The sequence below is a fragment of the Ictidomys tridecemlineatus genome, chromosome 2 (assembly GCF_052094955.1).
Source record: "Ictidomys tridecemlineatus isolate mIctTri1 chromosome 2, mIctTri1.hap1, whole genome shotgun sequence".
Taxonomy (NCBI): Eukaryota; Metazoa; Chordata; class Mammalia; order Rodentia; family Sciuridae; genus Ictidomys; species Ictidomys tridecemlineatus.
Window position 1 is genome coordinate 94152654 of NC_135478.1, and position 17488 is coordinate 94170141.

Sequence of the window (17488 nt, forward strand, 5' to 3'; positions counted from 1 at the left end):
CAACTCGTTAGAGTCAAAGCCAAATTCTCTGCTGGTCCCAGGCTCCACTTGAGCTACCAACTCTTTCCTGGATGACCTTTCTTCCCCCCAGGTCATTCAGGTCAAAGGCACCCAAGTTCCCTATGGCACCCAACAGGAACACTGCCTTCCTGCCTGAGGTCCGATCACTGGCTGTTCCTGATGCTGGAAACTTATCCCCAGATAAGCTCACTGGTGTCACCTCTTCAAGTCTCAAGTAGAAGTCAGAGAGACAGGGTGACAGAGAGAGAGAGAGAGAGAGGAGAGAGAGAGAGAGAATTTCAATATTTATTCTTCAGTTTTTGGCGTACACAACATCTTTGTTTGTATGTGGTGCTGAGGATCGAACCTGGGCCGCACGCATGCCAGGCGAGCACATGCTACCACTTGAGCCATATCCCCAGCCCTGGCACCCCTATTTAAATGGACACACATCTTCTTCCAAGGATTACACCGCTCCCTGGCTTTCTCTCCATAGAACTCAAAAGTTTTTTTTTTTTTTTTTTGGTGTTGTTTGTCCCTTAATCAGGGATTGAATTTAGGGGTGCCGAACTACTGAGCCACATCCCCAGCCCTTTTTTGTTTATTTGGAGACAGACTCTGGCTAAGTTTCTTAGGGACTCACAAAAAATTGCTGAGACTGACCACCCACTTGTGATCCTCCTGCATGGACCTCCCACGTCGCTGGAGGCGCGCACCACTGCGCCCGGCTCAGTGCCTTTTTTTGCACAGATTCCATGCAGTACACGCCCCGCTGCACAATGTCGGCAAGGACACTCCCGGATACACCGTGTGGACTACGGCAGCTGTCAGACCACCGCACTGTCACGCCCTCCTGTCCCCCACCCGCTATCGGTGCACGCCAAGCCGCAGGCGCCCAATAAGCGTCCGCACAGGAGCGCACCAGCAGCCGAGCCCCGGGAGCTGCCCGCACCGCCGGGCCGCAGGTGTGGGCGGGCGGCGGCCTAGCGCGCCTGCGCCCAGCACTCGTTTCCCAGGCGCGGCTCGGCGGAGGGTTACAGCGGTGGGCGTGGCCTGTCCTGGGAGGGGCCCTCGGGGGCGTGGCCTCGCGGGTGTCCCGCGGGTGGCCGCAGCAGCGCCGGCTCAGTCTTGCCGCCCGCAGCGCCGTGCGACTTCGTCCCCGCCACAGCCCTCGCAGTCATGTCCAGGCAGGCGCGCCCCGGGCGCGAGGAGATCATGGAGTGCCAGGTGATGTGGGAGCCTGACAGCAAGAGGGACACGCAGATGGACCGCTTCCGGACGGCCGTGGGCGCCGCCTGCGGCCTGGCGCTGGGTGAGTGCTGGGCGCGGGCACCGGCCACCCCAGTGCCCTCCGGAAGAGGGTCTCTGGGATCCCGGGACCAACCGGGCGGAGGGAGGGTCTCTCCTCCTGGGCAGGGCGTGCCCTTTTCCAAGGGCGTGGCGGTCCCGGCCCCTCCTTGCGGTTGGGATGCGCTCTTGAGGTCCAGTGTCCCGCTGCTGCGATCGGAGGAGCAGGTACCTTTCCTGGGGGTGGCGTCCTCCGGACGCGGGGCGTGCTCCTGTCCCTGGGGAGCGGCACCCCTGCTGTCACGGTGCCACGCGTCTCCTGACCAGCATCTCCTGGCACGTGGGTCGCCCTCTCCCGGGAGGGTCACTCCTCTGGCGGTGACAGCCTCCTGTTGGCTGAGGTCCCTTGCCGGGTTTTCTACTTGTTCGGTGCTCCTCTGGAGTCTCGGCTCCCAGCCTGTAGGGGCTCTTCCCTGCTGTACTGTTGGTGGGGTCTGGTGTCAACCCCCTCTGATTTCCAAGCCGCCTTTACTAGAGGCCAGCATGGATTCCCTAGCACCCAGTGGGATGTGCCATAGCAGCCTACCTTTGGGAAGAGGGTAGAATCCCTTCCTCTTATGTTTAAACTCCCAGCCCCCAAACACATCCTCCTTCCAGCCATCATTTGGCTCTCAGAAGCCCCTGTCTGATGTGCATGGATAGAGGTCCCTCTTTTGGGTGAGGGACTTCTGCTCCTTTCTGGGCACTCATTGGCTTGGCTTGTGCAGCTGCCTGCTCCTGATGGCCCTGGGTGTCCTCAGGGATTTTTAACTCATCTTTGGCCTTCTCCCCCCACTCCCACCTCCTCAGCTGCAGGGTCTCCCTCATGTCTGTTAGTGACATCGCTCTCCTGGTCAGCTTCACAAAAATGCAGCGGGGTCATTGGCCCTGCAGCCTGGAGCCTCCCTCCCCAGCATGGCTTTCCTGAAGCCTGGAGCCAGCCCTCTCCTGGCAGCCTCCTCCCCTCCTCTCTGAGCCGTGGCTGCTCTTCCTGCTTCCTGCTCCCGGCCTCCCTGCTCAGCACACCCTGCCTGCTTTGCCAGAATGATCCTGAAGCACAGGTCTCACTTTGTCACTCCTTGGCCCAGAAACTCTCCATGGTTCCTTGTTGATCTTGGGACCGCACACTGCTCCTGGCAGCTCCCAGGTTCCCCTTAGCTTGGTGGCCCTTGCACAGGGTCCCTTTCCTTGCCCAACCCAGCTCCATCCCACCCCCCCCTCACTTGGACAGGGTGTGTTTCTTACCACTTTCAGGCTTCTAGGCTGTGGGTGGACTTGACCTCAGGGGGAGCCAGCAGGCTGTGTTGGGGAGTTACTTCATTTTTCTGTGTCCCCTTTCATTTCGTCTGTTTCTTCTGCCAGCGTTATCTAATACTGATTCCCTGGTAGCTTTACAACACAGTTTCATACAGGGGCAGCCCTGGGAGTGGGCAAAACCTCCTTGCTCCTAGCAAGTGGTGAAGAGAGGGACCTGTAACCTGACTACCTGCATTTTTAACTGACTGCACTTGGTAGCCATGTGACCTGGAGGAAGTCATCAGTTAGCCCAAGCTGTTTCCTCAGGGTCTGTGGCACTGAGTGCGTGTGAGGGTGCCAGGAGATGGTCAGGTCCAGGTGCAACTCTGCTCCTGGCCTGTGGGTTGCTAGGCAGACATCGGCCGGCACTGGTGGCTCCCAGTTTTTCCCTCTGTCCAGGCTCTTGGACTGTTGGCCCCTGGGTCAGATTTGACCTGAAGATGTGGTGTTGAGCTTCCAGCTTTTAAAAGTTGGAAGGCTAAAAAAAAAAAAAAAGTTGGAAGGCTGCATATGAAAAGCAAGCTTCCTAGCTCCTGAAACCCCAGGGCCTGCAGCGCTGGTCTGCACCTACCTGGTGCTTCAGTGGGAGCAGTGTGGAGCTCCCTGTGGTCTGGACAGGGAAGGGTCCATGCTATTTGACTCTTTCCTCCTCTGGGGCACACTTCAGGTGATGTGTCCACCTGCTTCTCTCTTTTCACATGCTGGCTCCTGGAGGTTTGGGGCTTTGCCTTAAGGTCTAACTCAAAGGCCATCTTTCCTTTGAATATTTTCTCCTTTCCTCTGCTCTCCAGGTGCATGTGATCTGGGCTTTGGTCCTGCTCGTCTGCTCCTGCATTTGTGGGCATTCTTACTGCTGCACAGCAGCCCTCCTGCTGCGGCTCCTCACAGCTGGCACAGCCTGGAGTGTGCCACTGAGTGGCTCTGTGCAGAGCTCTGTGTCCCCAGCTGCCCCAGCCCTGGACTGTGCAGGGAGGAAGGGGCCTTCTCCACCCTGGCTGCCTCTCCTTGCACCTTGGGCAGGAGATTTTCTTTTTCTTTTTTTGGTCCTGGGGACCAAACCATGGGCCTCACTATGATGGGCAAGCACTCTACCACTGGCTCCATCCCCAGATTTTATTTTGAAATAGAACCTTGCCAAGTTGCCAAGGCTGGCTTCACACTTGTGATCCCCCTGCCTCAGCCTCCTGAGTTGTGGGAACAGGCTGGCCACTGTACCATTGTGCCAGTGGTGGGAGATTGCTGTCCCTGGATTTCCGGAGGTGCAGGGCCTTGGTGAAGTCATCTGCTTCCTTTCCACGACTGCTCCCAGCCAGCTTGCCGGAGGCTCCCTGCACAGCCACGTGGGGCTCAGGGTCCCCTGATGCGAACTTCCTCAGATGCGGCCTGCAGCTCCAGCCCAACTTGTGCATGTGATCCTTTTTTGCAAGGCCCCAGGGGACATTCTGCATGTGCCACTTTCTCTAATTAGGGACCAGGGTCACAGTACAAGTTTCAAAGGATATGCTGCTCTTTTGGTGCGCTGCACCCTGTGTCCTGTGTCCTGTGAGCTGGAGGACACCTCTTTGTGTGCATGACCAGGATAGATTCTGCCGACAGGAAGCTTGGTGGCCATTGTCACAGCTCGGCTGCCACGGGGAGAGAGCCTGTGGGCTTCACATGAACGTCAGGTAGCCTGCGGTTGAGTTCCTACTGTGCACCCATTTAGCAGAGTGCTGCTTAAAAGGGTGATGGCGTTTGGCGCAAGCAGTGCACTTTTTATCCCTCACTGCCACACATCACCCAGTCCTTGGTGACTTGAAACCCCACCTGTGCTTGGGACTTGAGGAGCTGCTCAGTGGGGTGATTCTGGCCTGGGGTCTCAGGAGCCACAGGCGTCCCAAGGCCTGACGCGGAGGAGCTGCGTGGCTCCCTCCACGCGGGAACTTGGTGCTGGCTGTGGGCAGAGGCCACTTGGGTGTCCTCCTGGCATGGCTGCAGGCTTCTCCCAAACCAGGGGTAGAAGCTCAAGTGTCTCTTAAGCTGTCATTTCCACGCTGCCCCGTTGGTCACACAGCTCGGCCTGCTCACGCTGGGGAGGGGACCGTTCCAGCGGTGGCAGCGCCTGGGTAGGTGTTGGTGGCTGCCTAACAGGGTCACACACTCCCTTTCTCAGGAGAAGCCCATATTCAGAATTTCATTTAAAACATCAGGTTTTGAGGTGTTTTAGCAACTAGTTCCAGTTCTTGTGAGCAGGTGCCCGAGGCCACCTGGCTTCATGTTGCAACTCCGCATTGGGGCCCATGGTCCTCCAGGTTAAAGTATCACTGTGACCACCTGGTCCCCAGATACCCAGTGCCGTTACATTTTGTTCCCTGGTGACACTGCTGGCGGATGCCCCTTTGCGATGGGCCCAGGGCCTTCTCTGGAGGCCTGGACTTCCACCCTCTGCCTGTCTCATGTCAGAGGGGGAAGTTTTTACAGCTGGAACGCCGCTGTGCTTGAGGATCAAAAAACCAAACCCCAAACAGACCTAGGGCAGAGGAGCTGCAGGTCCTGTTCAGCCAGTGCCACTTCCCACGGGTGCCAGGGCCACCTCTCTGAGAAGCACCTGGACTTCCTCCCTCTCGACCAAGGAGCAAGGAGCCATCTTCCTGCTAATTAGCACTTTCCTGGGCCGTGCCTCCCGTCTGCACGGGCTGGCTGGGTGTGCCACCTCCCTGCAGATGGTGGGGTGATGCCAGGCCACACCTTTGGGCACCCTCTCTCTGCTGAGCACAGTCCCAAGCAGTTCCTGTGTCCTGACTCAGTGACCCAAGGATAGGTACCATTATCCTCCTCTTATGGAAGAGACAACTGAGGCACAGAGAAGTAATATGTCAGGGTTACCCCATTAGAGTGGCAGGATTCAAACCCAGTTGAACTTAGGAGCCTGTCCCCAGAGGGTCCTCACCACAACCCAAACTGACTGGACGCTCCTGGTTGGGGCCCTGTCTGGGCATCTTTGCTGTGAACCAGATCCCTGCTTTCTGGGCCTGGAGTCCTAAGGTCCTTGGGGTCTGCCTCTGACAGTGATCCTCCAGCCTCTGAGCTCCCTGCTTCCCTCAGGGCGATCGGCGTCCCCCCCCCCCCCCCCCCCCCGTCCCTGCCCACACCAGCTGTCTCCACCTGGGCTCTTGGCACTGCTGTAGCCCAGAAGACCCGAGTGTCCAGACTGTGTCCTGTGGCCAGGCCAGCCCTGGCCCTGTCCCCCTGAGTCCAGCATGCCTGAGGAGTTACTGGACCCAACAGTCAGAAGGGACACTGCCCAAGTTCAGTGTCACGAGGCCTCTTCCTCTGCCCCTCAGGCCTGGGGACTGTGAGGAGGGGTAGTGTTGGTGTGTGGACTGCCGTGATGATTGAGCGTGGGTGTAGTGTGCTCTGGTCGGTCATCTTCCTGCTGTTCCAGTGTCCCACCAGTGGGCTGTGCCTGGGGCTTCCCCTGGGCCTCCAGCGCACAGCAGTCCCCTCTGCCTCAGGATTGCTGATTGGTTTTGGTTAGTCACCTGGACCCTGTGCACGTGGAGGGTGAAGCCCTCAGCCAGCTGGGGGCAGTTTACAGAGAAGTGAGGCCTCCCCTAGGGATGAGATCCAGCTCTGTTTCCCGTTTCATCTAGATGGCACTGAGGTACGTTCCCAAGCCCTTTAAGCCAACAAACAAAACCAAATATATATATTTTTTTGAAATCTTGAGACAGGACCCCACTAAGTTGCTGAGGCTGACTTTGAACTTGGTGATCCTCCTGTCTCAGCCTTCTGAGCTGCTGGGATTACAGGGGTGCGCCACAGTGTCTGGAGGGACAGTGGTCTTTTAACTTCACCGCCGCTTCTCGGCGGCCCCTGGGGTTCTCCTTCCTGCTCCCAGATGTGCGCCTCTGTCCCTCCCAGGTTGGCCTTGATTTCCGAGGCATTGGGTTCAGCTATGTGTCGATGACTGTCCGTCTCAGGTAGTTTGGATTTCTTCTGCAAAGTTGTGTTGCTCTTGTCCTGTTAAAGGCTACAGCTTCGCTGGGCATGGTGGCACATGCCTGTGATCCCAGAGGCTCAGGAGGCTGAGGCAGGAGGATGATGAGTACAAAGCCAACCTCAGTAAAGGTGAGACATTAAGCAACTCAGCAAGACCCTGTCTCTAAATAAAATACAGAAAAGGGCTGGGGACATGGCACAGGGGTGAGTGCCCCTGATTCAATCCCCAGTACTTCCCCCCCAAAAGAAAAAGACAGCTACAGCCATGTATAATTGGTCCTTGAAGCCCGGAGACAACCCAGACATCCTGGAGGAGTGTGGTTGACTGAGTCCTGGTTCCCCAAGTGGAACACCGGGCAGCCCTTACACCCAGGGAGGAGGCAGCTCCCTCCACACCGAAGTGGAGAGGGCCGTGATGTCTTCAGTGAGACAAGCCAGTCACAGGACAGAGGGTAAAGCAGGCTGCATTCGTGATACAAAATTGCACACACACACTCCTTTCTCCCATAATCTCTGTGAGAGAAGAGAGAGGAAATGTTACTATTGATCCCAGGTGAACCCAGTGGTGAGGGAGCCCATAGTCCTCTCTGGATTTGCAAATGCAGGTGAAGCTCACCGAGGGCCACACGTGGCGGTGCATGAGGTGGCGCACGCCTGTAATCTCAGTGACTCAGGAGGCCAGGGCAGGAGGATCCCAGGTTGGAGACCAGCCTGAGCAACTTAATGAGACCCTGTCTCAAAAACAAACAAACAAAAAAACATAAAAAGGGCTATGGCTGTGGCTCAGTGGCAGACTGCCCTGGGCTCAGTCCCCAGTGCCAAAAAAACAAAAGAAAAAAAAAAAAGAAAAGAAAAATTGGGAGGGCCCAAAGGCAGAGGAGATGTCCCCACGGGAGCCTGGTGTGACCAGTGGGCTTGTAGGAGTGGAAGGGTTGGGGAGGGGCATGTCACTCACTCTCTGCCAAGACACGGAGAATCCCTGTAACTGGCGATCTCTGGACAAGGAGAGGTAGATGGTTGTGGGATGCAAGAGGGAGGCTTGTTATATTTTTGTAATGCTAAATCATATGAATGTCTTACTTATTAAAAAATCACAATAAATAACAGCCCCTCCCTGGGACCCTGTCCTGGCAGGAAGTCCACCAACAAGCTAGTGGTTCTGGCCCGCAGTGTTCCAGGTCTGTTGGGCACAGGCTTGCTCGGCCCTGCTCTAAGCTCTTTATACATGTGCTCATTTAAATCCCCTGGGGGGCTGTTAATCCTGCCTCTGTGTAGGTGGGGAGCACCTGGCATCTGGCTCCAGGGTAACGCTTCTTCGGGGGACAGGTGGCAGAGGGCTTGCTCTTGTTGCTGGGGCTCCTCCTTGGGCCACCCCCTTCCTTAGCCATGACACTCCTGCTGGCCTGCTGAGCCTCCCACCACACGTCCCTGAGCCCTGAGCCGTCTCCTTTTGTTCTTAGAGAGTTATGACGACCTGTACCACTGGTCGGTGGAGTCATACTCGGACTTCTGGGCAGAGTTCTGGGAATTCAGTGGCATCGTCTTCTCGCGCATGTACGACGAGGTAAGTGGAGATCCTGCCTCGCGCTCTTCATGGTGAGGTGCCCATTTGGGGCAATGCTAGGTTGTGTTTCCTTTGAAATCCTCACGTTGGCAGGGAAAATCCAGACCTGGAGAGCAGGTTTAGTCTAGGCCCCTGCTCCCAGAGCCTGCTATCTGTGAGTGCTCTGCATGGTGCACCCCCGGCCCTTTTGGGAGCTTGAGCCCTGCTAAGGAGTAAACCCAGGGTGCTCCACCACCCAGCCACCTCCCCAGCCCATTTTCGTGTTTTATTCAGAGACAGAGTCATGCTAAGTTGCTTAGGGCCTTGCTGAGTTGCTGAGGCTAGCCTTGAACTTGCCATCCTCCTGCCTCAGTCTCCCCAGCTGCTGTGATTATGGGCGTGTGCCACCTTGTCTGGCTCTATTCAAATTGTTTTGACTGTAAAATACACATAAAATTTACCCTTATAGCAATTTTATAGAGTATGGTTCAACAGTAGTAAGCACATGCATATTGATGTAGTGATTTAAACTGGCCTGGATTTTATAAAGAACTTTTCAACTCCTTAGTGAGACTGTAAGCAACTTAGCAAGACCTTGTCTCAAAGATAAAAAGGCTGGGGATGTGGCTCAGTGGTTGCACCCCAGGGTTCAATCCACGATACAGTAAAAATAACTAGGGCTACAGCTTCGTTGGCAGAGTGCTTGCTTTGCATGCAGAAGGTCCTGGGTTCAATTCCCAGCACCACCAAAAAATAAATAAATAAAATAAATAAAGTAGTAGATTAGAGTAGCAAAGTAAATTAAAAAAAAAAATGAAAACTGGATAAGGCTTTGGGCAGTGAGTGAGTCAGCTTCCCCTGGCAGTAGCTTTCACCTGTTCACGGTGCACTCCTGCTGAGTATGCACCGCATGTGTGTGTGTGTGTGTGTGTGTGTGTGTGTGTGTGGGCATGCGTGCGTGTGCATGTGTGTGCATCTTGGCTTTCTGTCCTCTGCAGGTCGTGGACACGTCGAAAGGGATCGCAGACATCCCCGAGTGGTTCAAAGGCAGTCGTCTCAACTACGCAGAGAACCTCCTGAGGCACAAGGAGAACGACAAAGTGGCCCTCTACGTGGCCAGTGAGTGCCCAGGGGTTCTGGGTGGCGCACAGGTGCACGTCTGTGGCGCTGAGCGTTCGGAGGGGCCTGAAGCACGCAGGAGCTGCGGGCTGGGATCGTCACCCGACAGGCTGATGCCTCCCCCAGAGGACGAAGACCGTGACCTTGGTTTTCCCTGGGAAGGGAGCGCCAGGAGCAGTGGAGACGCCACTGAGTGGCCTGAGCCACCGGGGCAGCCGCAGTCTCTTCCCTCGGCTTCTCCTTCTACCATCAGGTGGAAAGTGGGTCCCAGTTGGTGCTAAGAAGTCTCTGGAAGCCGCGGTGCAAATGGAACACGGGGGCAGGCTCCCCGCTCATAGTGAGGGTGCCGCTGGGTGGTTTTTGGCTCAGCTGGAGTGCGTGCAGTCACCTGGCGTCCCCCATGTGGTCAGGTGTTCCTCGTGGCCCAGCTCTCCCCTGTGAGTTAGGCTGCCTCTCAAGAGGCCACATGCTATGTCACGATGCTGTGGGAAGGGGCCTCAGGAGCTGGGGCGAACCTTCTGTTGTCAGGCTGGGCCTCTGTTGTTCAGGACGTGCCAGGGTCTGCTGCTGAGAGCTCTTGGGGTGCAGGGCGCTTGGCCCCCTGGCTTCCACATGGGCCCCGGCTACTTTGGTCCCTGTCTCCGCTGAGTGCCTTCACAGGCTCCAGTGTCCCTGCCTCTGTGGCCACCTCAGTCTTTATCCAGGGTTTCCCTGTTCAGTCAGGCAGGATGAAGGGGTGGACGCCTGGATTTGAGAGGTCTAGGCCCGGCCACCCTCATTAGCCATGTGACCTTGGGTGAGTCGCGGAAGCACTGAGTCTTCCTGCAGCTGTGACATGGGAAGGACGATAGCACCACTGCAGGGTCGCAGGGCTGAGGGGGTGTTCTGCACCTGTGTGTAGTCGTCGGGCACCTGTGTGGTCATACCGTGCTGGGCATGGGGAAATGCGGAGAGCCTTCAATCAAGGTCGTGTGTTGGAGATCCTGTGCAGCTCTAGGACCTGGGCACTCTTGGCCACTGAGTCACATCCCAGCCCTTTTTATTTATTTATTTTTTTAAACTTACCTGGAACTCTATCCTCAAAGACTCCAGATGGTGGGCCCAGATCATGTTATTTTTATTTATTTTTATTTTTTTGTAGTTGTAGATGGACAAAATGCCTTTACTTAATTTGTTTATTTGCTGAGATCAAACCCAGTGCCTCACACATGCTAGGCAAGCACTCTGCCACTGAGCCCCAGGTCCAGCCCTATTTTGTATTTATTTAGAGACAGGGTCTCACTGAGTTGCTTAGGGCCTTGCTTTTGCTGAGGCTGGCTTTGAACTTGTGATCCTCTTGCCTCGGCCTCCCCAGCTGCTGGGATTACAGGCGTACACCACTGATGGGTGTCTCTTTTGACCAAAGCTCTGAGGTCACTCTGGTGTCCACAACACCTGGTTGGTTGCTCAAGCTAGGCCTGGTCCACAAGGGAGGGGCTGCGCAGAGCTTACCAGGGTAGCAGCCTTGGTATGGGCATGGAGGCCACTGCCCCCTCCCGTCTGTCCCTACTGGTCTATTTGATGCAAATTAGAGTCTCATTGTTTTGATGCTTATTCTTAGGTAACAAGTGAGGTCGATTGTTTAATTTTCTTATTTATGCACAAAGTCAAGTTTTCTACCCTGAGCTCATATCATTTTTATTTATTTATTTGTTTTTTGAGTGGCAGGTGATTGATCCCAGGGGCATTGACCACGGAGCCACATCCCCCAGCCCTTTTGTATTTTATGTAGTGACAGATCTCACTGTGTTGCTGAGGCTGGGCCTGAACCTGCGGTCCTCTTGCCTCAGCTTCCCCAGTGCACCACCATGCCTGGCGTAGGGGACCTTTCTTTTAGGTCGGTGTGTGTACACATGTCTTTTTCTTCTCCCAGGGGAAGGCAAAGAGGAAATTGTGAAGGTGACTTTTGAAGAGCTGAGACAACAGGTGGCTTTGTTTGCCGCGGCCATGAGGAAGATGGGCGTGAGGCAAGGAGACCGGGTGGTTGGTGAGTGTCTTGGGGTGGGAGTGGCCTGGGGAGGCCAGAGCAGCATGGACGGCATGGAGGGCCGAGGAGCTCCACGTGGGTGGAGTGGGTTGGGGTCCCTGTCCCCGAAGGGCTGCACTGTCATGAGGCAAGAAGTAGATGTGGGCAGAGTGTGAAGAGGGAGCCGGTGGTGAAGGGGGATCCTGTCCTCGGGCTCCTGCCTTGTCCTGAGCCTCCGACAATCCAGGGCTCTCCAGGCGGTGCAGCGGTGTGAGTGTGCACTGGGCAGGAGCTGGAGAGTCGTCTGGCAGCAGCAGGAGCTGTGGGGTGCAGGGTGGGCCAGGTCCAGGCTGATCCTGAAAGGCTGGTCCCCCTTCAGTGCCTCCCCAGGGCTTCCCGACGTGGCCCCTCTGACGGCCCTTCCCTTGACCTGGGGAACGAGGGAAGGTGCGTAGAGTCTAGAGACTGCGGGGCGGGCAGGAGCTGCCCAGTGCTGGGTAGAGGCCCTGCCAGGGCTGACCTAGAAGGGGGAGGCTGGAGTGCCAGATGTTGATCAAGGCCTGAGGCCTGGCTCTGCTCCTTTCCTGTCCCCTTGGTGGCAAGGCACAAGTTCCTGCTAGGAGCAATTGAAGTGATTCTTAGTTTTCCTTTTACATCGACTCCTGGAAAAAATGAAAGGCCTGGGTGTGGAGCTGCCCCAGGCCCAGTAGGCGTGTGCACGGGGACACAGGCAGGGATGAAGGTGACGGAACGCGTCTTCCCGTGGACCCAGGGCTTGGGGCTCCTGAATTCCCTCCTCTCCCCCTCAGGTGGTGGATGAGGGCCAGGGTCCAGGGCAGTGGGTGGAGGTCCTGCTGGGCAGGGCTGTTTGGCTAGGGTGTGCCTCTCTGAGGGAGTTTCCTGCGAACAGGTGCGTTCAGCTTGTGTTTGCTAAGAGGACGAAGGTGGCCTCATCCCATGTGAACCAGGGACAAGGCTGGCTGGGGCCTGTGTCCCCTCAGGTGACTGGGCAAGGAGCTCATGCTCAGCTGCTGTTGGTGACTAGCAGGGACACGCCCACTCGCCCCATCTTGCTCTGAACGGCTGGCTGTTCTCCCGCGTATCCTCAGGGTCCACCCCACGCATCCAGGTGCTCACATGTGACCTTGATGGAGGCTGACCCTGGCCCTCCTTTGGCAAGTCCGTTGCCACCCCTCCCAGCATAGGCTCCATTGTTCTTGCAGCCCCTGGCCCCCGGGTTCCTGGGATACGGGCTGTGGCCTGAAACACTGTGGGACAGGCTTTCTCTTCTGCTCCCTTGGTGTCTCTGCAGAGGGCCTGGCACACCTCTAGGTGGCCACTGCTGGTGCCACAGGGTGCCGCTGGGTGCATAGGATCTCGCTGTCCTCCCCCCAGTAAGTCACACTTTTTAAACATTCAGCAGGACAGCGCAGAAGGTTCTCGTGGGCTCCATTTTTCCTTTTATATATATTTTTGCCACAAGATGGAACCCGGCGTCTCCCTTGAGCTGGGCAAGTGCTCTGCCTCTGGACTCCGCCCCAGCCCTGGTTTTCATTTTTCAAATTTCCATTTGAAGCACATTCCTGAGAGCAGTGAGTGGGGTCTGGGGGAGGCTGAGTGCCTGGAGGGGCTTTCCTGAGGAGGCGCTGGCTGCAGGGCCCAGGGCTCTTCAAGGCCAGGCCAGCCTAGGCCACCATCCCTCTTGTGGACTGCAGCTTGGAAACCCATTTCCCCCAAGCACAATCACCAGCCTGGGGCCTCTGTGTTCTAGAAGGGCCATCAGGAAAAGGTTCAGAGGGGGTGAGTGGGCAGGGGCTCTAAGGGCCACTGTGGAGTCCGGGCCCAGTTCTGCTTGCCGGGGCTTGCGGAGGGGCCCGTGCTGGGCTGGAGGGCTTGGAGGAGGACGGGCTGCTCACTTGTCAGTCACTAGAGAGTCACTGGAGCTTGCAGACTGCCCTGGGCTGGGAGTCCTGCTGCCCTCGGGGAGTGGCCACCCCCGTTCTTCCCTGCGGTGGGCTCAGGGACCTCTGGGGCCTGTGTCTGGGCCAAGCAAGCCATGCCTGGCCTGGCCAGTGGGTGCTCCTGGCCTCACAAGGGAGATGCCTGAGCGCAGAGGACAGAAGTGTAAGCTGTGTGACCAAGCAGGTGGGGATTGGGCAGAGGGACGGGCTGCCCAGGGGACAGGGACCCTTCTGCTCCAGACACCTTGTTCCCCAAGTCCTCTCTCAGGAATGTGGATCAGTCTGTTGTGTTGATCATGGTCTCTGGTGGGGGACGTTCTCTGCTGCTATGTCATGGAGCCAGCCCTCAGGGCACAGAGCCACAGCCCTGCTCGGCCCTCAGATGCCCACTCGAGGCTGGGCCCTCCCTCCCTCTGTCCCGCCATCCACACATCTGTCTGTCCCTCCGTTCCTCCTTCCCTCCCTCCCTCTACCTCCATCCCTCTATCTATTCACTCCTCCCTCCCTCTCCCTTTCTCCCTCCGCCCCTCCATCCTTCCCTCTGTCCCTCCATCTGCCAGCAGGTACCCTGGCCTTGCTGTGCTGGGCGTGCCGTGGGCAAAGGCTCCTGATTGAGTGGAGCTCAAGGCAGGCAGAGCCCTCCCCTCCTGCGAGGCCCCTACACGGGCAGCCAATTGCTTGTGTCATGTGTGTCACGATGAGCTTGGCAGGACAGGAGTTCAGGGGTTTGGGTTGACGAGCCGGGGGACCCACGTTCTTGGCCTCCGTGGGGATCTCTCCCTGGAGGCGAGTGGGGAAGGGCGTGTGTGCGGAGGGTGCACACAGAGCAGGCGGCCTGTGCCAACGCCCCACGCAGAAGGCGCTCAGAACAGCTGAGGGGCTGAGGGAAGCCTGCTGTGACTGGGGAGGGGAGGCCAGCAAGGGCAGGGCTGGCTCTGGCTAGAGCGTGGAGGGTGGACGGGGGGGACAGTGCAGTGGACAGAAAGCTTGGTGGCGGATGGTTTTGCTACTCAGACAGCAGCTGGCCAGCCCCTTTCCACCCTGGCCTGGCTCTCCTAGGACTGTTGGAAGCCACTGCCTGGATGCCACCTGAACCCCAGGCTTCCTCCCGTGCCAACAGGTTACTTGCCCAATGGCCAGCACGCGGTGGAGGCCATGCTGGCCGCAGCGAGCATTGGTGCCATCTGGAGCTCCACGTCTCCCGACTTCGGTGTGAACGTGAGTTGGGTCCCGTGGCTGGGAGTCCTGGTGGGGCCCTGGGGGTGCGTGGGGTTCCCCGTGGACTGTGGGCAGGGTGCTAGGGTGTGCCCTGGGCCACGGCACGGCAGCACCCTTGGATCTTACCTTGAAATCCACAAGATGCTCTTGCTTCCCTTCCCTTAGTCCTCATGTCCTACTCTCCTCTCCTGCGGTTTGGGGCCACGTGAGGGTTCCTCAAGGTGCTGGGGACAGTGTTCCAGGCTCATCCTCAGGGTTGGGCACAGATGGGGTGGGGCTTCTTGCATGGCCTGCTGCTCTGATCTTTCCATGGGTGGGTGCTCTGGGGACACCCTGTGCATCCCCCTCTGCCCTGGGGAGTTGGGGGCCCAGGGTGCGTCCAGGTGCACACAGCAGTCAGGTACTGGGGCCGACCTGCCCACTGAATGAAGGAAGCCATAGCTGGAAGAGACCTGTGAGGGTCCCGCTCCCAGCCAGGGCAGAGCCTCGAGGACAGGGCTGTGGGGCACGGGGCGCCTGCCCTCCACAACTACCCTCCTCCTTTTACGCCGCCCAGGTCCCTGCACTGTGCATGGGTTGTGGTGGCTCAGGGTGCAGGTCGGCATGGCCTTGGTGGCCCTGTGTCCAGGCAGGTTTCCGTTCTCTCTATCTTCAGGTTTCCTCATCTGCAGAGCAGAGGTGGCGAGAGAGAGGTGCATGCCCCTGGGTGCCTGGGGTGTGGCTGTGTACAGTTCCTGGTGCTGCTGGGGCTCTGCACTGTGGCCTCACGGCCTGGCTTTCGGGTGTGCACTTGGTATCTGTGCTCTGAGGCTTGCTGCTTTGATGAGTCGCCGTGGGTCTCCCCCTGAGGAGGACTCAGGCCAAGGCCTGGGGGAGAGAAGGGCTCGCCCAGGGCCCCACAGCAGCCCAGGGCCCGGGAGCTGGGTCAGGGATGGAGGCCTGCTTGGGGCCAGATGCGGTGTACGTCCTGCAGCTTCCTGGGCCCTTTTCCACATGACCTCACACCAGGACTGTCCAGGGTCAGCAAGAACTGGCCGAAGACCCAAGCCCCAGTGATGGCCTCTGTGGGCCCTGTGCCGGGCTGTGCAAGCTGCCTGGGGCCAGTGGGGTCCTGGGAGGAGGGTCACAGGTGGGCCTCCGGCAGTGCTGCTCTCGGATCCCTCAGGTCTTGAATGACCTGTGGGCAGTGAAGGGAAGGGCCAGGAGGACAAGGAGGCCGAGGGCCTGGTGGGCACAGGCAGGCCGGCTGCATGCCTGGGGCCCGAGCTCCATGTCCCCGGATGGACAAGGGCACTGAGAGGACGAGATCTGGGACGTGGTGCAGCTTGAGTTGGTAGCAGCTCTGACCCTCGTGGTTCTGTCCCAGCTCGGGGCTGGAGTCTACCCTGACTGGGGACCTGGCACAGAGTCCCTGGAATCAGCCCTGGTGGGCGACGGTGGGGGATGGAGTGGGGAGAGTGGGGAAAGGCACATGGCCCACAGTGTCTCACCGTGCCCTCCCGCAGGGCCCTTGTGCTGTGTGGATGTCACCTGAAGTCCCTGGTGGCTCCAGCAGGTTCTGCCCGTCTCAGGAGGAGCGGTATCAGTGAGGGCTCTAAGCGCCTTCCCAGGGGCACCCTTCCCTGGGGCACCCTTCCCTGCGCTGCAGGGGCACGGGGCATGCGCTTGCTGACATTGGCACTAGGTGGCAGCAGCTCTCCGCTGAGATGGCCAGGCTGTCTGGGGTCAGGGAGGGACAGGCGAAAAGGCCTTCCTGCTAGATTCTGGGAACGGGTCTCATTTTGCTGGTCTTTGTGGTGTGGAGTCCCCGCTCCATCTTGTGTTCCTCAGGTTGGAGGTGAGAGGGGTTCTTGTGACATTCCCTGTGCCCGGGGCCTTCGGCAGCCTGGCTGGCTGCAGTCCTGGCTGCTGGCACCTGTATGGTGCCCACTCCCTCACGCTGCAGGAGCCTGCAGCTGTGACCCCAGGTGTGGAGGGTCCTTGTTCAGGTCTCAGCCCTATAGGAGTTGGTGATGCGGCTGGAGCCTGCGGAGGCAGAGAGCCCAGGGCGCATGGCTGACCCTGCCCCCATTCGCACGTCTCTGACAGGGAGAGAGGACCCTGCCTCCACCTTCCGGCATCCTCAGGGCTTCACCTGGACACCCTCTCAGCAGAGGGCGCGCTCCTGACACTGCAGAGAGCATCACGCTTCCTGCCTGGAGCCAGGCTTTCTGCTGTGCGCCCCCTAGGCCTGTCGCCGAGGCATCTCTGTGTGCAGCTGGTGGCCGTGGGGATTCTCAGAGGGCATTTCACAGGCAGCGCGGGGGCCTCTGCTGGTGGGGGAGGGAAGGGCCCAGGGAGGGTAGCCACTGCCCCTCACCTGGCTGGGCTGGGTGACAAAGGGGCCCTCCAAGGCTGTGGCACAGGTGTGAGCCAGGACACCTCTCTTTCCACCGCGATGCCCCTTGTGTCACTCTGTCCTGACCCTGTCCACCTTCTCACCACAGCCCCGGTTCCCTCCCTGCCCTACTTGTGGCTGCCGGGTGCCCTGGCCGTGTAGCTGTGCCCCTGGGCTGGACGGTGTGGCCCTGCGGGTGCTGTGCTCCTGGGTGCCCCTCCCCCAGCCTCATCCAGACCGCGGCCCCTGTGGTCTCCACTCCTCTGGGCTTTTCTCTCTGTCACCTTGAGCTGGTGTGTTGTCTAATGTCCACACGTGTGCCAGGGGCCCGCCCTCCTGAGCATCCGGGGCTGTGTGTGTTGCGAGCTTGGATGGGACAGCCACCCTCTGTGTGGTGGCTGCTCCGTGGGATTCCGTGCTGGTGCTTGGTGGGCCACTGAGCACTACAGTTGGGTCAGAACCACCATCATCAAAGCTGTGGGTTTCCTGGCAACACGAGGGTCCCAGCAGCCCCTGTGGACACCGGAGATCCAGAGATCTAGACGGGTGCCCCGCCCCCCCCCTGCCTGGGGCCTTCGAGCCGTGGTGTCAGACTCTGGTTCTGAAGCACTTACTGGTTTCTAGTCACTAAAACTGTCATTGTGACTGACAGTTTTCTCTTT

General features: G+C 58.4%; 1 protein-coding gene across 3 annotated transcripts in view; it reads left to right on the forward strand.

Annotated features, from left to right (window-relative positions):
• Positions 1 to 1052: 1052 nt before the first annotated feature.
• The window catches only part of Aacs (acetoacetyl-CoA synthetase), a 44505-nt gene continuing 28069 nt past the window's right edge, over positions 1053 to 17488 (forward strand). The window contains exons 1-5 of one of the 3 annotated variants that reach the window (XM_078039367.1): positions 1053 to 1312; positions 8064 to 8167; positions 9145 to 9265; positions 11178 to 11291; positions 14352 to 14449. In XM_078039367.1, coding sequence (XP_077895493.1) covers positions 1180 to 1312; positions 8064 to 8167; positions 9145 to 9265; positions 11178 to 11291; positions 14352 to 14449 — 570 coding nt within the window. In that variant the 5' untranslated portion in view covers positions 1053 to 1179. The remainder of the gene's footprint in view (positions 1313 to 8063; positions 8168 to 9144; positions 9266 to 11177; positions 11292 to 14351; positions 14450 to 17488) is intronic. The other 2 variants (XM_078039366.1, XM_005329541.5) reach the window with 2 other exon arrangements.